The sequence below is a fragment of the Apodemus sylvaticus genome, chromosome 1 (genome assembly GCF_947179515.1).
Source record: "Apodemus sylvaticus chromosome 1, mApoSyl1.1, whole genome shotgun sequence".
NCBI classification, from domain to species: domain Eukaryota; kingdom Metazoa; phylum Chordata; class Mammalia; order Rodentia; family Muridae; genus Apodemus; species Apodemus sylvaticus.
The window spans coordinates 13,662,433-13,684,014 of record NC_067472.1 but is presented as its reverse complement, the minus strand read 5'-3'; the positions used below and the strand labels follow the sequence as shown (position 1 = coordinate 13,684,014).

The 21,582-nt window shown below is 45.9% G+C and overlaps 1 protein-coding gene across 1 annotated transcript in view; it reads left to right on the top strand.

The window, feature by feature from the left end:
- Cfap58 (cilia and flagella associated protein 58) overlaps window positions 1–21,582 on the top strand; it is a 101,669-nt gene that overhangs the window by 38,590 nt on the left and 41,497 nt on the right. The window contains exons 12-15 of the mRNA XM_052182080.1: window positions 5,478–5,618; window positions 6,526–6,749; window positions 9,300–9,411; window positions 11,271–11,375. Coding sequence (XP_052038040.1) covers window positions 5,478–5,618; window positions 6,526–6,749; window positions 9,300–9,411; window positions 11,271–11,375 — 582 coding nt within the window. The remainder of the gene's footprint in view (window positions 1–5,477; window positions 5,619–6,525; window positions 6,750–9,299; window positions 9,412–11,270; window positions 11,376–21,582) is intronic.

Genomic DNA, 21,582 nt, shown 5'->3' with positions numbered 1-21,582 from the left:
GACTGTACTTCTTTAGTTTGGGCTCTGCATCCTCCTCGGTGGGGCTTTTAAACCTACAAATTTTAGAAAACTGTGTGTATTCTAAGACAATGTAAGAGAGATTTCCCTTCTACTCCACCTGACCAAAGAACTAAACTGAGGAGCATCTAAGAGTGGTGGAATTTTGATGTAAAAATATATATACAACGTAATACAGTTGCTAAAGATTCACCTGCCTCTTACAGTAAGTCAGAGACAGAGTGCCATGGTTTCTGCAAACAGTAGTTTTCAAAGGTAGACATGGTCTTGAAACTGCATCCAGCATTGCCCAGGTTTAGTGCCGTGTTTCCTTGACTCTTAAGTTGCCATAGTCTGAAATACTCAATTTAACAACAGGCTCGGCACCCTAATGATAGGTTTTCATGGGAATGGGACTGTTGCATTACATTAATTTAAGGGACAGTTAGCCCGAGAAAGATTAAGCTATAGCAAAAGGGCCTTTGTGATAACTGATGTATTTATCCGGGGCTTTCACTCCATCATTCCAGCTCATGGGAGAGAATGGAAAACTCTTCACCAAACTTTATTGAGATATAAAGAACTTTACAAAAGTTTGAAACTACCCGGCATTTTTGTATTGACTCTTGTCCAAAAGTAGTTTAGATAGGGGTGGGGTGGGGGACAGTCTGTTTTATCCCAGAGTCAATGGCAGAATGGGGTTTAGTCACTGTTAAACAAATGAGAAAAATCTCATTATAAACCCCGCTGCACCAGGGCCTCTTGGACATTAGCTTGTGTGTAATAAGCCTTGCTAATTGGTGTATCATCTTTCTCTTGGACGATGAGTTGATTCTCATCTCTGCTTCCCAAGTGGTACCCAATTCCGGAGATTACCCATCAGCCCACTGTGGAGTCCAAGCTGGAACTAAGTGCCTCCCACAGACTCTCACTCCTGGATGAACAGCATCCCATATGAAAGATAAATTACATCCAGTTCCTTGGAGTTTGTTGTTAGATAGTGTCATTTCAAAGGTGTCCCCCCATCATGAGGCATCTTCAAATATCAGAACAAAACACAGGGCAGTTGGTTATGTATTGCTGCATCCCTAGGTGAACAGCGTTGGTAACCAGTAGACATGGCAGGGTAAGTGAAAGGCTTCTGCTTTGGAGGTGAACTCAAAATGAGGGTGAGAGTTTTAGATATGTTGCAGAGGTGGGGTTACCAGCTTTTCTCACTGAGGTAAGGACGAGGACCAGAGACAGAACGCCTGTTTGATTTCCTATCTGAGGTTATCCGAGGGTGACTTGTCATGGTGCTGTGCATATGGCTAATTCTGGCCCAGCGTTAAGCCTGTTTGACCTCCTTTAGAACAATATGCAGCTCACACGCAGAGTCCCGGCCTGTTGACTGGTTACAATGAAGAATTGGAATCACATCTCCACAGGTTTCTGCAAGTATCTTCGGTTTGAGAACTAAAACCTCAGAGGAAAGAACAGATTTTCTAGTAACTCTGATCCCAAAGATATTTATGTTTTTATTCTTTAAAGCTACATTGGCACATAGTCCCTTTGGAGGGGCCTGATGGACTCAGTGGGTCACAAGATGCAGTTTTATAGGACAACCCAGCCCACTGCTCCCAAAGCCTCCAGACAGACAGTTGTTATAGGGGGGCATCCATACCCCCTCACCCCCCTCATCCGAACAGTTTTGCTCCTTGCATCTTTCTTCCCCTTTTCTGTTGTCATCGCTCCCCACCGCCTCAGGCTCACAGCCACTGTCAGCGCAGCACACCTCTGACAACACGCCAGAGATCTCTGCAGCTTGGGCTCTATCTGGACCCCTCTGTCTGTTGGGGTCCCGTCTTGTTTCATCCACACTGAGGGAGCCACCCCATTTGGAATGTCTGTCTCCCTGTCCTAACAAGGCTCAGACGCTGTCTCCTGTCTCGCCTCTTCCCAATCATCCCGCATCTGTTTGACAGGCGCTTTGATTCTCCGGTGAATAATGCAGCAGCAAGCTCTCTGCCGCCAGAGCTCAGTAGCACGTTAGTGACTGGCCTCAGGGTACTGCATCCTTCCTCTTAGTGATTCCTTCCCAGGACACGAATGAGGAGCTGTCATCCTCAGGGGCAGGAAGAAGCCTCATTACACCAGTGGCTGAAGACTTCAGGTGGTTCATGCAAGAGCCTGTAGACTCCTAAGTCTGGCACTTGAGATACTATTTATGCCGGGAGTCATATTTGATGATAATCAGTCCATAAACACCAGTTGCTACATTGTATAATCCCGAGGGTAGCTGCTGAAGGGTGTGTCCAGTCATCTCATTATATTCTCCTGTCACCGGTAACACATTTGGCAGGTGCAGAATCTTCTAATCCTACTTAGGACGTAGCCTGATGGGTGTATAGCAGTTGGGTATGTAGCAGTTGTCACCCTTCCTGAGAGGTAGTTCAGATTTATAACCGCTAAATGTATCAGGCCCTGGGTATTTTGTTGATGTTAACATTTGCTGCCAATGCCTAATGCCACGTCTTGTTTACAGCCCATAAATTTATGACATAAGGAGACCACTCAGAATTTTGATCTATTACAGGGGGGAAAAAAAAAGGCGCCCAGCAGTGCCAGGCTCACGGCTGGCTTTGCATTTCAGACAGATACTTTTACACGCCACTGATTGCGTTTTAATATAACAAGGGTTTCATTTTGTTCCGCTGATGGATTCTGATCCGCTCTTGGCGCTTGGGAACAGAGAAAGTGAGTGTGCAGATATGGGAAAATAAAAGTTTTATGAAGGGAGGTGCGAGCCAAAGAGGTAATTCATCGCTGTCTTTGCTGCTGCCACCTGAAATGATTATAGAACCAGAAAAAAAAAAAAAAAACAAAAAACAAAACCAAACCTGGTTCTCCACTCTCCTTTCTAACAGGCGCTCCCCCTGAGAGGTAAATACAGGACCAGCATTTTTTGCTTATCCCCGAATCAAAACATATTTCATGAATGAACACACAAACTGTCATCGAAGAAATCCCTGGTTTTATAGGGTCTGGTTGCACTTCATATACACCATACATCCAGTAGTAGGCGTGTGGCATCTTAGTGCTGGGGCAGCCTCAGTATGGAATTCTGGCCCTCATGGGCTCGAATCAGGCCTTGATCTCAGCTGGGTTGCTTCGCAAGCTTCCCACTATCTTGGTAAGATCAGGTGTGGGGGTCCCAATAGTTACCTGAGGGGAAAAAATCACAAGCCTTTCACACTGCCATTTGCTTTAAAACCATACACACACACTCTGGGGGCCTCATATCACCCCATCTCTACCCTTGTGATGTGATCACGGGGGCGCAAACCCCTCCTCATTCCTGTCCTCTGTGCTAAGTGGTCAATGGTTCCAACTTGTCTTTCCTAGTCTAGTATGGAACCTCCCTAAGACACACCCTTCTTTTCTTTAGCATAGGAATGCACAATCTCCATAGAGTATTCAATCAGAGGACCCCTTTCCAGGCCTGCCCAGCTGTTTGTCAGCCTCTCTTCTTCCCACCCCCAATCTATCCCTTTAATCCAGCCCTGTGGGGCGCTGTTGTGTCAACACAACACACCAGATGTTTCCGTTTGCCCCAGCTAGTTCGTATACCATGACTGTTGGACGCCTCCAACACACACTTCTCCAGCTGGGTGTCATCTGTCACCTGCCAAGGACTTGACTCATTCTTCCCTGTCAACCTCAAGCAGGGTATAAACTCCTTCTCCCGTGTGCTCCCGCCCTTGTCTACGGCAGCAGATGGCATGTTCATGTTGTTCTTGGTTACATCCGTCATCTTCTGTGGGTAATGAATACTGTCTTATTCATCTTCCATATTTGATCTGTAACTCCAGGATGCAGGCAGTCGACAGAGCACAGGGTTTCACACTGAAACATCGTGCTTGGATAACTAAACATCACTACTTACTGACTCAGTGAGGTTGGCTAGGTGATGTGCTTCCCTCTGCCTCCGTGTGGGACACACCATATCATGCCTAGGATACTGTAAGTCACTTACAAGCTGGGCAGTAGATAGAAATGGCTTTGCAGGGAGAAAATTTCCTTTCTAGCTTAACAGCTGCTTTCTCCATTTTCCTGTATTTCTAGTTAACCTCACCTTGGTCTCCAGTTAACCTTGACTCAGGAAGCATCCCTGAGGTCTCTGTTCAGTGCTGGCATTTTCTTTGGCTTCCTGGAATATCAATTTACTGTCTACATGATACAAAAAAGATACACGTGCGCATCTGTGAGCGCGCGCGCAGCACATGCATATGTGTGAATGGTGGGGCAGGCTTGGGAAATAGTCAGGGAAGTGTTTCTTGTGCGAGCATGCTAGTTTGATCGCTAGCATTCATATAGAGCATGGGGCAGAAATAGTAGCACACACATATAATCTCAGTCTAAGGATTTAGGAACAGGTGGATCTCTGGGGCTTGCTGGCCAGGTAGCCTATTAAATTGCTGAGCCCAAGGACCCAGTGAGAAACCACCATATGACATTGACCTCTGGTTTCTACACAAATGTGCATCTGCACACACATACACACATCCTAAATATTCACAGACACACACACACACACACACACACACACACACAAGGTATATATGTTATTTGCATTCTACTTGTATAGCATATCTTCACTCTGCATTGGAGTTGTCTCCAACTAGTTGTCTTAGAATGTTTTCTACATCATAGCATCCCTTTTGTCCTATCAAAATGTTTTACAAGAGAGATGCTTTGTTGTTATTTTTTGACTAATTTAGTTCATCCCCCCCCCCAATGGACCTTCTTCTAGCAGTAAGTGTACTGGTTGTGGTAGGACCACTAGAGAAGCTGGTACGTGTAGGGACCTCCCTGTTCCCTTCTTGAACTGTTCCTGGTTAACTGTGGCTGGGGCAGGGGGATTCCAGTGAGATCCCTCATCTGCTTAGTCAGAGGACTGGTAGGACAACCAACCCGAGGGCGCCACTTCCAGAATGAACTGGATCACTGTAATCGGTATTGTTGATCTGTCGGTTTCTTTTCCTTCCTTCCTTCCTTCCTTCCTTCCTTCCTTCCTTCCTTCCTTCCTTCCTTCCTTCCTTCCTTCTTTCTTTCTTTCTTAATTTAGATATTTTATTTATTTATTTATTTTTGGTTCAGAAAACTTCATTTTTTAATTTTTATTAGATATTTTCTTTATTTACATTTCAAATGTTATCCCCTTTCCTGGTTTCCCCTCCAAAACCCACCTAAACCATCTTCCCTCCCCCTGCTCCTAGCCCACCCACTCCCTCTACCCTGTCCTGGCATAATGGGCAAGCACGCACGCACGTACACGCACACTATGCTTGTTTGGGTTGTGATAACAAGACTGGAATTCTGCTCAACAAGACAAGAGACAAAAGCATGAGAATCATGGCCGCGCAGCCAAACCCAGCCCAGTGGTCCTGTGTGGCTACTCCTGAATGCAGGAGATGTCTGACTCATCTGTTCTCCCTCAGGCCGAGCTACAGAAGCTGAGGCAGCAAGCCCTGGAGACCAAACACTTCATTGAAAAGCAGGAGGTGGAAGAGAGGAAACTCCTGCGCATCATTGCCGAGGCTGATGGGGAGAGGCTGAGGCAGAAGAAGGAATTAGACCAGGTAGAAGCTCCTTGCCGCCCTCACCCCACGCTAGCAACCACAGCAAACATGCCCTTTGCAAGCCATGTTTGAAGATGAACAGCAGAATCCTGGGCTGACAGTAAAACTGTCGCCCATTCCACTCGGTCAGGAGCACTTCTTGGCATCAGTTACTCATCTAAGCCCTGGGGACTCCCTGACCGATAAAACCACAGGGCCTTGTGTTCAGAGAAAAACAGGTCCTTAAGCGCCAATATAATATAGTTGTTCATATGTAATTGCTGTATATAATATATGATATAATTAAATGATAACATATATAATATCATATATCATATATAATTAAATGATAGAAACTCAACTGTATAATTTTGGGATTGGAAATTTTTTTATTTTTTAAAATAGTCTTATGTAGTCCAGGCTGGTCTTTAATTGGTTATCCTTCTGCTTCAAGAGCTGGCCTACCATGAAAGCATTTAGATTTAAACATTTTTTTTTTAATAAAAAGTGGTTGGGTGTGCTGGAGCAATGGCTAAGAGTATTGGTTATTCTTCCAGAGGACCAGGGTTCAATTCTCAGAACCCACATATTGGCTCACAACTGTCTAACTGTCTAATCCTGGGGGATCTGATGCTCTCCTCCCCTCTGGCCTCTGAGGGCACTGCACACACCCGATAAATGGCAGACACGCAGGAAAACACCTACGCACATAAAATAAATAAAATAAAGAAAAATAGGGCCGGGAAAACAAACAGAAGGACACCACTTCAGGCCAAGCATTACTGGGTTATCAGACCGTGGCCATGGCAACCGGAGGAGTGCCATGTTGACATCTTATGGGATGCTTCCAGTTTGTGGGCGAAGTGGATGCTGTTGTCATGATGAAAAGAGAGACTTCCCTTCATTCCAAGTGACCATGTCTTTCCAGGTCATCAGCGAGAGAGACATCCTGGGGTCTCAGCTTGTTCGGCGCAATGATGAGCTAGCCTTGCTCTACGAGAAGATTAAGATCCAGCAGTCAGTGCTGAACAAAGGCGAAACCCAGTACAACCAGCGGGTGGAGGACATGCGCATCCTCAAACTGGAGATCAAGAAGCTTCGCAGGGAGAAGGGGATCCTCGCCAGGAGTGTGGCCAACGTGGAGGAGCTCAGGTAAAAGGAGGTCAGGGGTCTGTGGGGAGCCCCTATGAAATGCCTTTCCATAAAGTCCCCCCACTCCCGGGCTTATGCTGGGTCACAAAAATGGGCCAGTCTCCTACAAGTGTGTGTGTGTGTGTGTGTGTGTGTGTGTGTGTGTGTGTATGGGGGGCGGGGAGCAAAATAGTAATTAAAACACCATTCTGGTTCTTTTAAAAGGAAACTTCAAATCAAAGTGTAAACACAAACAAACCATTGACAATCCAGAAGTTCTTTTAAGGAAGAGATGGAGCACCAATATTCAAGTGCCATCTTGCTATTGTGTGCACAGTTTTTTTTTTTTTCTGGAATAATGTATAGACTGGAAAGAGGTGGAAAATTTAATTCTATTACTTTCTGAAAATCTGTTTCCTTATGAGGTGGTCAACTTCCTGACTTATCTTTTGCCACTTTCACTTAGTTCACTGAACTCCTTTTAAAACATGCACCACGCGGGGTCTGCTTTCTCTTTGGGAAAACATCACGTTTCATGTGGGCCACCTCCTTGGGCACTCTCCTGATCACCCACTGACTTGTACCTTGGAAGAAGGGTGCAGTTTGGATCTGCCTCTTGTACCAATTAGAAGAAAAGGTGCTTCTGATGTTCAGACGCTGGAGTTGTGAGTCCGCCACTGTCAAGGATGGATTAACCCTTTTGGTTTGGGACTTGTCTTTCAGATGATAAATGTAGCATATCTTCATTGTAGAAAATGCAGGAAATGCAGAAAATACACAAAGATGGGATTAGGGATACCACCCATAACTGTATTACATAGAGAAACCATCATTGATGTTTCGGAGAAAAACGGGCTCGTTCTAAGTGGCCACCTAATAATCTTAAGGACCATATATTGTCAGCCCTGAGTTATTTTTATGACACACAAAAGGGCTAAATTTGATCCATTCCTAGTCAATATTTTTGTTTTTGATAATGGATATTATTTCCCTTTCCAAGGAGAGGAAGGTCTCATAAAGGAAGGAGGCAAGCAGCCTCGCTGTCTACCAGCTGTGTGATCTTGGGCAAATAGCTCAGTGTCTCTGAGGTCTGGGCTTGGAGTTACCGAAGGTGGAAACAAGGGTCATTTGACTCACGGGGTCTCCTGAACAGCCAGTTCTCAAAGATGGCAGCACGTACTTCTGCCTTTTCTTCCAGCAATGCACTAGAAAAACAAAGTGTTAAAAATATGCTTTCAATTCTAAGCAGCTTGTTCTGCACTCCCCGTTGAGCGAACATCATGCAGTTAATTCTAATGGTTTGTCTTGTTAATGAGGGGAAGTTGTATTATTGGTTTAAATGAAGCAATTAAGTAAAAGAGATGGCTTCATGTTAGTAATCTGCACACCCACAGCAGATGAGGACAGATAGTAATGTCTTCGTTACGTGAGTCAAAGCAAATGTCTGTCTCTTCTCCTTCTCCCAACAGAGGTTCTGGTGAATGGGGGTGACTCGGGGTGCTGAGCATGGTCGTGACAGTCTACCCATGAACTAGGGGTGCCTGAGGATTTTAGAGATGCATCTGAAACAAATCTGGGGTTACAGGACTGTTTCAGGCCCCCCGTGCTTGGTGGCCATGGGGCATAAGGTGCTTCATATCTTCAAAGTTCCAAACTCAGCATCTTCAAATCCTCTTGCACATCAGAGTGGCCTGCAGGCATTTTAAACCTATGAAATGCAGGCTGTGCACCAGATTCCACAGAGCAGAAATCCTCTGGGGAGTGGGTCCAGGCGAAGGGATATTGTGTGGTGAAGGCGGAAGGTGGCGGCCATAGCTGGTGCTGGCTTATTGCCTTTACCTGTGCCATGACTTCCTGTCAGGCATGGAGCTTGCAGTGTAGAGTACTCACTGACTGGTTCTCCGGAGACAGTTTCACAGAAACACTGAAATGTGTCTTGGAACTCTGGAGACTCACTTCCCCACATGGTTCCTCTCACATGCTTTTAAATTCCTTGAGCGTTCAGAACCAAGAGTTTAAAGGCTGCTGCTAAGGCTGTTCTTGAGCTCCAAACGAATTAGCATCCTTTGCCACCTGCCTAGGTTTGGGAAGCCGGCCTCTCTCAGCGCTAACAGGTTTCCTAGTTCTAGCTTTTTATACCAGATACACTGTGTCCACAATAATCAATTTATTCACCTTTGCATGGGTATGCATGTCATATGTATGCATGTGTGGGGCACACACGTGAGTGTGCACACATGCTTGTGGGGATCAGGGTCGGTATTCAGTGTTTTTCTCTGTGGGATTTTACTTTATTTATGGAGATTAGTCTCTTGCTTGAATCTAGAGCCCACAGATGGAGCTTCTAGCCAGCTGATCTTGGGGGAATCTCCTGCCTCAGTCTCTCCAGTGGTGAGATTACAGATGGGTCACCATACCTGGTTGGCTTTTACGTGGGTTTTGGGAATTTGAACTCTGGCCTTTATGGTTTCAGGGCAAATGCCTTATGCCATGAGCCGTCTCCCCAGCCCTCTTAGCAAAGATATCACATTCAAGAGAAGTTCTTTGCAAAATCAAGCTTGTCTTTTCCAGGCAGGAGCTTTACCACATGCAAAGAGAATTCCTGAAGGAAAGGACGAGGTGCCGAGCCCTGGAGGAGGAGCTGGAGAACCCCATGAACGTGCACAGGTGGAGAAAGCTTGAGGTAACACCTGCTAGCACATCCTTCCTGTCCCCGGCCCTCTCCTCCACCCACACAAGGCTCCCAACCTAAAGCACATTGAGAAGTCCCTTATTTAATTTGATGATATGACAACTGTCACCTACAAGGTTAAGACTGGATCAAATGTAAATTGGGCTGTTTTAGAACCAGATGGTTAATTTGAGTTTGGCTTTTAAAGTCTTAGACAAAAGTCCCACCTGCCCCCCTCCCAAAAGACCCTGTGGAACCTTGCTTTCATTAATGAGTACACATTTTTGCTTTTCAGGTAGTTTTGGGGTTGCATTAACTATCAATTACCTTTGTCAATGTCTCCCACTAATATCTTAGCCGTCTTCCAACTGGGTTTGCATTCTTCCATTTCCTACAGGAAATACGGTTTTGAGACCCAATCTTTTTAAAAATCCTAGTTGTGTTAGCCAAACCTTTTCTCTTAGGATCTGGGGACACAGCCAAAGTCCCATTGGAGAGGATGGATAATCAGCTTCTGGTTTTATTCCGTGGCTTCCTGTTAGTCATCACTACCAGCTCTGCAGATAACAGTGACAGACAAACTCTGCTTAGTCAAGACAATGATGGACCTCTCCTTTAGTTGTACATAGATAGTATCATGGGTATCAGAAGAGACTTTGGGTAACTGACCAATTACAATGTTCAGATATGTAAGTCTACAGCACAAGAAAGTTCAGGGTAAAGCGGAAAAATCATCCAAATAGCATTTTATTTTTATTTACTTTTAATGAAGAAAGTATTAAAGATAATGCATTTAAAATTGTGTAAACACAAGGCCTGAATTTTAACAACAGCCAGGGCTGCCAAGTGAATGTGTGCCAAATCCTGTCCAGTTATACTGGCATCAGCCGGTGCTGTGTAAGCAGAATTGGAGCCATTGAAATAGCCTCTTTATTCCTCTGCAGTGCCCAAAGTGGTACAGCTTCCTAACCTGGTGACAACATGGGTCTGCTGGGAGGTGGAGTTAAAGTCTCCCACCTGCTTTCCACCACATGACTTTATCCCACGTGTTCAAACATAGATCTTGGAAATTTCCAACTCCATGTCAATTTCTATTTTTTTTTAAATGAAGGGCTCTGGGAGGTGGTTGAAAGTATCCAGCTGCTAGATTAATTCAAAGTGTCAGTGTAGCGGAAAGCAAAGCTTTGGCTCCAAGTCCAGAGGACAGATGATCAGCTCACACCTGTAGCTCTTGTCTGAGTAGAACACCCACGGCTACTGAAGCAGCAGCATCAAAGCTGTTCCGGTTGATGGTTCCATTTGAAAGCTAAAGGCCACAGCCGCGTTCGGCTACCTCCTGTCCCAGATGACCCATCCTGGAACCCTTCCCCGTGGTGTGCTGTATTGAAATCTTCCGGTTGACAATGGCCAGAGGGGAATCCCAAGGAGGCGGGGGCGGCATCTTTCAGCTTGGACCCTCCTGAGCCATTGCAAATGGCTTCTCTGCTCCCAGTGCTCCCAGGTTCTGTCTGCAAAAGGGGAAGGCTGTCATGGTCTCACTGCTGCTGTGTGATGTAAAATGTGATATTACATGGAAAGCACCAAGCATCACTAGTGGTTGCATGATGAGTGAGACCATTCTCTCTGACGGAACAAACACACTCACTTTCCACCTGTGGGTTAATCAGAGCCGTGGTGAAGACTGCGGGAGACAGGGGTCTGCCTCTGGGAGCTTTATGGCTGGGTCATCTGCTGTGCCTTTTCTCTTTGGATTTAATTCTTGATGTGCTAGGTCTTCACGTGGGAAAGGCGTTTTAATAAAAGAATAATTATTGCACGCAGACCATGGTGCTTTGAAACTGATGCTGTCTCCCGCTGTTCTCCTGGGACAGGCCAGCGACCCCAGCACCTTTGAGCTGATCCAGAAAATCCACGCCCTGCAGAAGCGACTCATCAGCAAGACGGAAGAGGTGGTGGAGAAGGAGCTTCTTCTTCAGGTAACACTTTCAGGGCTCCCCAAGCAAGCCCTGAGCTCTCCAGGATCCTCAGAAGCGGTGATTTGTAGTGCTGCAAGCCCCATCTTAAACTGTAGATGGCAACAACGACTCACACACGGAGAACAAACAGCCTAATTAATTGTTCTTTTACTCTGCGATCACTGATATTTCAAGAATCCTAGGAAATTAAGTTCAAGGCCAGACTTACCACAGTGGGGTAATGTGAACTTCCCCCCCCCCCCCTTTGCTTCTCCTACGGTCCTATTTGTAAAATTATTTTAACTGCCTTTCTTCCTATCTTCATGTGCTGTGAAGCACTGTGATCTCAATCTTGGAAACAGTTTTCGTATAGCGCACTCATGACCTGTCCATGGGAAGATCTGTGTGAGCGAAACGGAAAGACGTGTTGGAGGGGGTGGGGGTGGGTATGCACAGAGATGAGGTGTGGGCACACTAGCGCACGCTCATGCGAAGGCCACACGAGGATGCCCGGCATCTTAGTCATCCACCAGAGTCTCTAGAAGCAGGGTCTCTCAGCAAATCTTAATCGTGCCTCTCTGACTCGATAGGCTGGCCAACAAGCTCCCGGCACCTGCTCACCTCAACCCTCTCAGTGCCGGGTTGCAGGTGTACGTGGCGGGTTGCAGGTATGCGTGGCGGGTTGCAGGTATGCGTGGTGGGTTGCAGGTATGCGTGGCCTTGTCTGGGTTTTATATAGGTGCCGAGGATTCAAACCTGGGTTCTCACACTCGGATGATGAGAGATCTTACCCACTGAGCCATCAGGTCCCAGTGCTGCTTTGAGAACTCTGGGAAGCAAATTCCGGCATTGCACCAGTGGTTGCTGGAGCTGGGGTGACGTAGAAAGGCAAGGCTGGCATCAGGTGGCCGGAACTGGCTTTCTGCTTCGCCTGGCCTTGCAGCTATTTGATTTTGAGTTTTCTGCACCTGAGGTTCTCAGTCTATGCTAAAGACAACAATAGAACCCATGAAAAATGCATGCTTTGGAGGCATTGAAAGACCTCCGTATTATACTCAGTCCACAGGAAATATCAATTCCAAAGCCTGTGACTTTAACTATTGGGTGACCGTTAGTAGGGGTGGCAACTTCTGCACATGTGCAAGAGGAGCCCTACACCCCTCTTCTACTCTGTGTTTGACCTTAGACACATTTTTCCCTAATGTTGGCTGGACAGTGCACCACACAGCAACACAGACATCCCTGCCTGGAGTGGGCTTTGTATTTTCTTCCTCTGCTGGAGACGAGCAGGGTGATGGAGAGGGCAGGTTTTGGAGTGAGGTAGCTCTTCCTAGTTGGTGGTTCATCAGTCGGGGAGAATCACAGCCATTTTTCAAACATTGGTTTCCCTTTCTGTAAGGCAGCCATGATAGCGCCAGTTCTCATTAAGGGAACACGCCCATCTTGACGGGCCTCACAAAGGGACCCAGTTAGAGCACAGGCACTAGGGACTCACCAGGGCGTGAACTGTGAGTCTAAAGCATCATCATGGCGCACCATCCCAAGGCCAGGGAGTGAAGGCCTGCGACGCGCGCTCTCAGGACCCACACCTCTCTTAGCCTCACTTTCTCGCCTGTTCTGCCACTGGTGCCACTTTGTAAAATATAAAGAGAATCAAATCTTATGTTTTATCAAAACCCAGATTTTCAAATGATTTGGTGTTTACTTCATATAGAGTTGGTCCTCTATTGTATTTGGTGCCATAAGTAAGAAAATGTGCAAATGTGTGTACCTGTGTGTGTTTACGTGCACCACGCGAGTTCAGGTACCTGGGGGGGCCGGAAGGCTCTGATCCCCTGGAAGTGGAGTTACAGGCAGTTGCAAGCCCCCTGATGGGGCAGCTGGGACCCCAGCCTTGGTCCTCTGCAAGAGCAGTAGGTGTTCCTAACCACTGAGCTATCTCTCCAGCCCCTGGCATCTAACTTTGTTAATTCTTTCCTTCCACACGCTTGGGTTTTCTCTGTTCTACTGTGTTCAAGCAGATACACAGTTGTGGCTCTCCCTTACCCTCCCCTCCCCCTCCCCCTTCCTCCTTCTTATCTCTCTTCTCTTCTCATTTCATCTCCTTTCTTGATGTTGAGGACTGAACTATGCTTATTTGAGAAAAGAATTCTGTCACTGAACTACCCACAGCCCTTTCATTTTCTAATACAAGCATTTGAACCTGTGAAGCATGTTTTAAGTAACATTCGGGCTGCCCCCCACAGGTCTTGATATAGACAGTGGTTTCATTTAGTTGTAAAGCTTTTCTCCTTTAAGAATTCCTCCTCCACTGAGAAGAAGTCTGAAGGATCCCCACTTCTCCTCTCACGAGAATGAAAAGTATACTCTAGGGTCTTCGGATCCGTGTGTAGCTGGGTTAAACGCTCCCTTATGATCCCTCCCTTTTCATTGAGGCCTGCGGTAGATATGCTCTTTAGAATCCAAGCCCGGCTTTGAGCATAAGCGAGCTCTTAGAAGTATCCGATCCTTTGTGAATGAGTTACCTCACTCAGGATGATATTTTCCAGTTCCAACCATTTGCCTAAGGATTTCATGAATTCACTGTTTTTAATTGCTGAGTAGTATTCCATTGTGTAAGTATACCACATTTTCTGTATCCATTCCTCCATTGAGGGACATCTGGGTTCTTTCCAGCTTCTGGCTATTATAAATAAGGATGCTATGAACATAGTAGAGCTTGTGTCCTTATTGCATGCTGGGGAATCCTTTGGGTATATGCCTGGGAGTGGTATAGCAGGGTCCTCCGGAAGTGTCATGCTCAGTTTTCTGAGGAACTGCAAGACTGATTTCCAGATTGGTTGTACCAACTTGCATTCCCACCAGCAGTGGAGGAGTGTTCCTCTTTCTCCACATCCTCGCCAATACCTGCTGTCTCCTGAGATTTTAATCTTAGCCATTCTGACTGGTGTGAGGTGAAATGGAATGCACTCACTGATAAGTAGATATTAGCCCAGAAGCTCTGAATACCCAAGACACAACTCATATATCAAATCATTCCCAAGAAGAAGGAAGGAGAGGGCCCTGGTCCTGGAAAGTCTTGATGCTGCATTGTAGGGGGTTACCAGGACAGAGAAGTGGGATGGGGTTGATTGGGGAATGGGCAGAGGGAAGAGGGCTTATGGGACTTATGGGGAGGGGGGAACCTGGAAAGGGAAAATAATTTGGAATGTAAACAAAGAATATATATATAAACTGATCCCTGGGGTTAGAAAAAGATATGAGCGTTTTACATGTTCTAAACTTGCAGAGATCCACCTGCCTCTGCCACCTGCCTCTGCCTCTCCAGTGCTGGGATTAAAGCTGTCATTCTCAGCTTGACTTCTTACTACTATGTATTTTTTTTTAAAACTTCAAATACATTTTTCATATGATCATAAGTTGAGCAAAAGAGTGTAGATTTATTCTTCTCTGGGGGAATTATTTCTTCAGTATTATATGGAAACTCTCACAAGAATGCTAAAATTCATCTAATATTAATATAGCCCTACTAGCAAGGTTCTTTAAAATGATATTTTTATATTTTTTAATTTTGGGGGGTTCTTTGTGTTTGGGGAAAATCCCTTGTTTAAAGAAAAAAGTATCTGGCTCTTGTTTATGTTTTGGCTGATATTTTTAGTTCATTAGTGTTTACCATGGTTCCTTTCTGTCTGCTTGTTTTGCAGTATTTAATCTTTATTTATTTTTAGTGTGTATGTGCACATGTGCATGTGTATGCTTCATGTATGTGTGAGGCATGTGTGAGGCATGTATGTGTGCGTGCAGGCAGTCGCGGGACAGCAGGAGGCTTATTCTCTCCTTTTACCATGGGATCTACAGATGGAACTTGGGTCATTTGTTTGGGGACCTACATGCCTAAATTTGTTTCCATTGGGTTCTCTAGGCAATGTCACCTGTTTAGAGTGATATCTTCATGTCAAGCTCCAAAGTTGGGGCTCTTTGGACTATTTAACACAGGACGTTGTTGGGATCTAACACGTGTTGGGATCCCAGACTTGTGACAGGATGTTGCTTGATTTCCATTCCCAGAGGAACTATAGTTTTTCCAAGGAGAGCCCAAGAGATATGGATTTCCTTGTGGTTTTCCTGGCAAAAGTGGGACATTTATTTATATCTTTTTGTTTTTGTTATGACTCTTATAGGAAGGGGTCTTGACTTTGTTGTTGTTGTTGTTTTCGAGACAGTTTCTCTGTGTACCCCTGGCTGTCCTGAAACTCACTCTGTACACCAGGCTGGCCTCGAACTCAGAAATCTGCCTGCCTCTGCCTCCCATGTGCTGGGATTAAAGGCGTGCGCCACCACTGCCGGACTGGATTTTGACATTTGACAAACCACAGACAGACTGCTTTGTGGTAAAAACATGAGCTGCTTTGTTTAGAATGTCTAAAGTTTTATAAACACCAGAGTTCAAGATGTCAGATTATTTTTTGGTATATAGTTTGATATATGGTCATCAATAGGAGCTGTGTTGGTGCGTGTGAGAAATGTCCCCATAGGCCCAGGCATGGGAACACCTGGCTCCCAGTTGGCGGCACTGTTTGGAGCGAGAGGTTTAAGAGGCGCAGCCTTCCTGGAGGAAGTACGTCACAGGAGGCGGGCTTTGAGAGCCTGCTGCTTCATCCTACTTCCGGTTTTCTCTCTTGGCAGCATGCTTGCAGGTGGAGATATGATATTCCAGTTTCCTGAGCCTGCCTCCAAGCCTGTTGCCTGCTGCCATGCCTGCCAGCCATGATAGACTCAGCCTTCTGGAGCTATAAGCCCAAATAAACTCTTCCTTCTATAAGTTGCTTTGGTCATGGCCATAGCCAACAGAAAAATAAGTAATATAGAAGGCTCAACTCTTTCCCATATGTAAATCTGAGGTAATAATAGGTAATAATAATAATAACAACAACAATAGTAATAATAATAATAATTTCCCACATCCAAGTTGAGAAGAGTGTTCAGTTATCATTAACAATAACATCGTTAATACTGATCATTAATAATACTGATGTCTGTCAGCAAGCAGTTTTTATAGATCTCTAAAGTCTCACTTTCTTTTTTCGAGAAATCTCTTATTTAGTCTTTTATGATTGGCTGTTACAAAGTCCCTTAGCAGTCATGTACCCCAGACAACAAGACTTGACATTCTGGCAAAGCAGAAAACTCCAAGGATTGGTCATACTCTTAGTTTTATCTGTTTTCTTAACCTATTAGAAAAGTTCTCAGCACGTATAGGAGAAATCCTTTACAATTTCGAAGATCTGTGGTTGTGGGTTTTTTTTGAGTCCCAGAATAACTTTTAGGTGATGATTTTTCTGTGTCATGGCAGAGAGAGGTTCCACAACTTCTAAGCAGCAGATAAAATGGAAGACATTTTCCCTCCAGCTAGACTGAGGAGTCCCTTAAGAAAGGCACTTCCTATTTATCTCCCTGGTTTCTCTTTCCACTGAGAACTCTGTGCACACAAACATTTTTAGTCATTAGTTCATTGTTTTTATAAAATGCCACAATGTTGCTCTTATAAAATATGTCAGTGTTGCTCTTATAAAAATCTACAACAAAAGCAACTTAAGGGAGAAAGGGTTTCTTTTGTTGTTGTTTTCTTTGGCTCACAGTTCAGAGGGACCTAGTCCACTTTGGGGATGGTGGTGGCTGGGGGCGTGGCAGTGGAACTGGGATATGGCAGTTGACAGGAGCAAGAGGTTGGCTGGTAGCATTGCATCAGCATTTAGGAAGCAGAGAGTGAAATGGGATGGAGTCAGGCTACAAAGCCTCAAGGCTTGCTCCCAGTAACCCACCCTTTAGTGAGGCTCCACCTCCTAATGTGCCACAGCCTTCCCAAACAGTGCCTGACACAAGATGGCGTCTAAGAGTCCAAACATCTCATTTATAGAAGACATTTCTCATTCAAGACATAAACACCCAGCTGACCCCTTATCCTTGCATTATCACTGTAAGCGGCCATTTCCTCTTGATGGAGCCCTCTTCTTAGGTTAGACGTTTTTGATGAAGTTTGATCAAGATGCCTTCATGTCCTGTTCACATCATACCTATAATTGATGAAATCACTGTAACCGTGCTTTGTACTTACGCTTGCATGTCTGTTCATGTATGTCAGCATGTGTGTGTGTGTGTGTGTGTGTGTCTGCAGGTATCTGTGGAGGTCAGGAGTCAGTTTTAGCTATTGTCTCCCAGGCACTAGCTGCTGTGACTAGACTTTCTGAGTAGACCAGGGTGGCTGACAAGAGAGCTCCAAGATCCTGCTGCTCCCTTCCAAGTACTGGGATTCTATCCGTATGCCACAGCACTTGACTCCTTCATGTCAGTTCTGGGGCTTAGACTTGTAGGTCCTGACGTTTATACAGCAAGTACTTTATCAGCAGAAGGACCCCTCTCCCAGCCTACCATCATGCATTTGACACTTTCCTGCTAGACTGTATGCTCCACAAAAGGCATCTGTTTTTCTTCCAAAGGTGCTCTCTGTATCTGCCTGTTGATTATCACAACCCTAGCATTATCCCTGCTGATAATGATCTGTCCAGTGACTGACGCATGCTGGAGGCATGGCGGCTCTCTGAGAAGCCATTCAGCTTACAGATGTTGGGTTCTAATCTTGGGCCAGTGGGACAGGGACCTATTCTTCCTATTGTCTGGACACTTCATTATTAACTTTACAGGGGTTTGGGATTGACTTTTGGTTTATGGCTCTGTCTGCGATGCCTTTGTGTGCAGAGGCAGGCTGACTCCCGCGGGTGTGCTCAAACTCCACTCCTTGTTGTGGGTCTAGCTGACAGTGGTTCTCGGGCCTTAAGTTACAATTTGCCGGGAAGATGGAGAAGTGTTGGAAACTTAGGCATGGACGGAAAGACCCGCTTGCTGTTGTCTACCAGGCTTCTCTCCCACTTACGGAAGCCTGTGCAGTTGAAACATACTTCCATATGCCATTGGTGTTACTCCACTCAGCCCTCCAACCTCTCCAACCCACAGGATTAATAACTGTTCCCTGTGAAGACATCTGTGGGATCATGCTAGCATGTGTGTGGTGATGGCCGTCATTACATCATCGCTGCCATCATCATCATCATCATCATCATCATCATCATCATCATCACCACCACCATGCACTGTAATAAGTAATGAGCATATGGCAAGGTGGTGTGAGTACAGAAGGCCTATCCCTTTGCTGGAGGCACTTGCGAGTGTCAGGATCACTTAGAGCAGCTGGGATTTTCCCCCCTCAGTGCTTAAATATTTTGTTTTCAGAGTCAGGCAAGAAATGAGAAAGCAGTGAAGTGAGCTTTGCATATTAGAATCAGAAATGTCCATTGTTGTTGCTCTCAGAGTCAGAAGCAAAAGGGAGCGGTGGGGCCCATGGCGCAGGGCACTGTGGGTCCCGTCTCTGGGAAGCCGTCAAGTCCAGGCTTGTACGTCACTTTGTTTTTCAAGGATAGCTAGAAATGCATTTGATATGTGGATTATTATTCATCATCAAACCTGAAAAATACCAAATGAGCCTCTGAAAACCCGGTCTGGAGAGGTGGCTCAGTGGGTAAGAGTACTGGCTGCTCTCTCAGAGGACCCAGGTTTGATTCCCAGCACCCACATGGCAGCCAACAGCCATCTGTAGTTCCAGTTCAAGAGGATTTGATACCTTCTTCTGGCTTCCATGGGTACTACCTGTACAAGTTACACACACACACACACACACACACACTCACACACATACTCCATGGGTACTACCTGTACATGTACACATACACACTCACACACACACACACACACACACTCCATGGGTACTACCTGTACATGTACACACATACACACACACACACTCACACACACACATACACTCACACACACATACACACACTCACACACCCACACACTCACACACACATTCCATGGGTACTACCTGTACATGTACACACACGCACACTCACACACACACACTCCATGGGTACTACCTGTACATGGTATACACACACACACATACACTTACACACACATACACACACTCACACATACTCCACAGGTACTACCTGTACAAGTTACACACGCATACATACACACACACACTTACACACACATACACACACTCACACATACTCCACGGGTACTACCTGTACAAGTTACACACACATACATACACACACACACTCACACACATACTCCATGGGTACTACCTGTAACATGTACACACATACACACACACACTCACACACACACACTCCATGGGTACTACCTGTACATGGTACACACACACACATACACTCACACACACATACACACACTCACACACACTCCAACGGGTACTACCTGTACAAGTTACACACACACACACTCACACACACTCCATGGGTACTACCTGTACATGGTACACACACATATACACACATACTCACACACACACATACACACACTCCATGGGTGCTACCTGTACATGGTACACATACACACACACACTCACACACACTCCATGGGTACTACCTGTACATGGTACACACACACACACACACACACACACACACACACATACACTCACACACATAACACACTCACACACATTCCATGGGTACTACCTGTACATGGTTCACACATACACACACACACTCACACACACTCACACACATACACACACTCATACTCACTCCATGGGTACTACCTGTACATGGTTCACACATACACACACACACTCACACACACTCACACACATACACACACTTACACACACTCCATGGGTACTACCTGTACATGGCACACACACACACACACACACACACACACACACACACACAGGCAAAGCATAAGACTAAATGCACACAACATTAAAAATATGCTAAAGTAAAGTAAGCCTGCCTAGTACTGTTGACAGACAGGTGGTTCGTCACCCCCGCTTCAGGGTCTGGATAGAAGAGATATAGTCACATGCTCAGTTTTCCTTGTTTTGATCTCTTTGATCTCATTCGCTGGTTTGGGTTCTTGATGAAAATGCAAAGCCCAAGAATTGAGAGAAGCACGTCCACAGGGCAGGAGGAGGCACACCAGGCTGCAGCAGCGTGGTGGCACGGGCACCTGGAGGGATTGTGGAGTCCAGTGACAGGGGCAGCAAAGAGTGGTTTCTGGTGCAGGGTGCGTGGGTCCCACGAACAAGCAGACTTCTTAAGCTGTCTCTCCCCCGTCGCCGATGAGTCTCGCTTATTTCACGGACCTTCCAATGCAGAACAGGATGTCCCGGAGCGTTGCAAACACTCGCAAGGATGGCTGCCACCCTTTCATGAAGGGGCAGTGGAGAAACACAGCTTGTGTTTGAGGGTCCAGCGTGGCCAGCGGGTTCCAGGATGGATGGAACCAGCTTCATCCTGATGTCAAGAGACCTCGGTACTGTGGTTAGATGCTGTGGGACTTACTTGGACGTGCTTTGGAGTGCGCAGGGTTTCAGTGTGGGCACCTCAAATCGGATCCTGAGACAGATACTGGACTACAGCAGTCTGGAGGGGAGTTAGCAGCTGGTGTAAAGGAGTTGGAGAGGAAAAAATATTAAAAGAAGACAAAGAAAAACAAAAGAAAAGAAAAAAGGAGTTGGAGAGGAAGAAGGGGAAGAGCAGTTGGCCTCCATGGGGTGTGGTGATGGGAGGGAGAGTGGGAGCTGGTGGGAGTCCCAGTGTTTCCTGAAATTCCTCACAGGGATCACTGAAACCTTAGAACATTGCCTCCTAGGGCTGAGAGGCCTTTGCTTGTCTCTAGTATCTCATCAGAGGAGACCTGACTGGAGGCAGAAAAGCTGAGTCTGTGCTAGAGGCTGGAGTTAGAAGTTAGATGTTGGAGTTAGAAGTTAGATGTTGGAGTTAGAAGATGCCAGGCTTTTTCAGAAACTGATAGACACCCCAGTGTATCAGGCATGTCACCTCAAAATTATGGATTCTAGGATGTTGCAAGTACAAGGCTTGGGTACCAGAAATGACTACAGTATGGGATCTGGTTTGCTGGTAGGTCCTGGAGACCATTGGCCTGCAGACTATCCCTGACCATTAGACCATTAGCCTGTAGACTACCCTGAGCTGGGTGTGTGTGCATGCGCATGTGTGTGTGTGTCTGTGTTTGTGTCCGCTGTCCCTTTGGTTGTCATCATAAGCCAAGAGGAGCCAGTATCATTATCTAGCATAGAGGAGTGAAGACAAGACGCAGAAAAGCTAAGACACTCTCC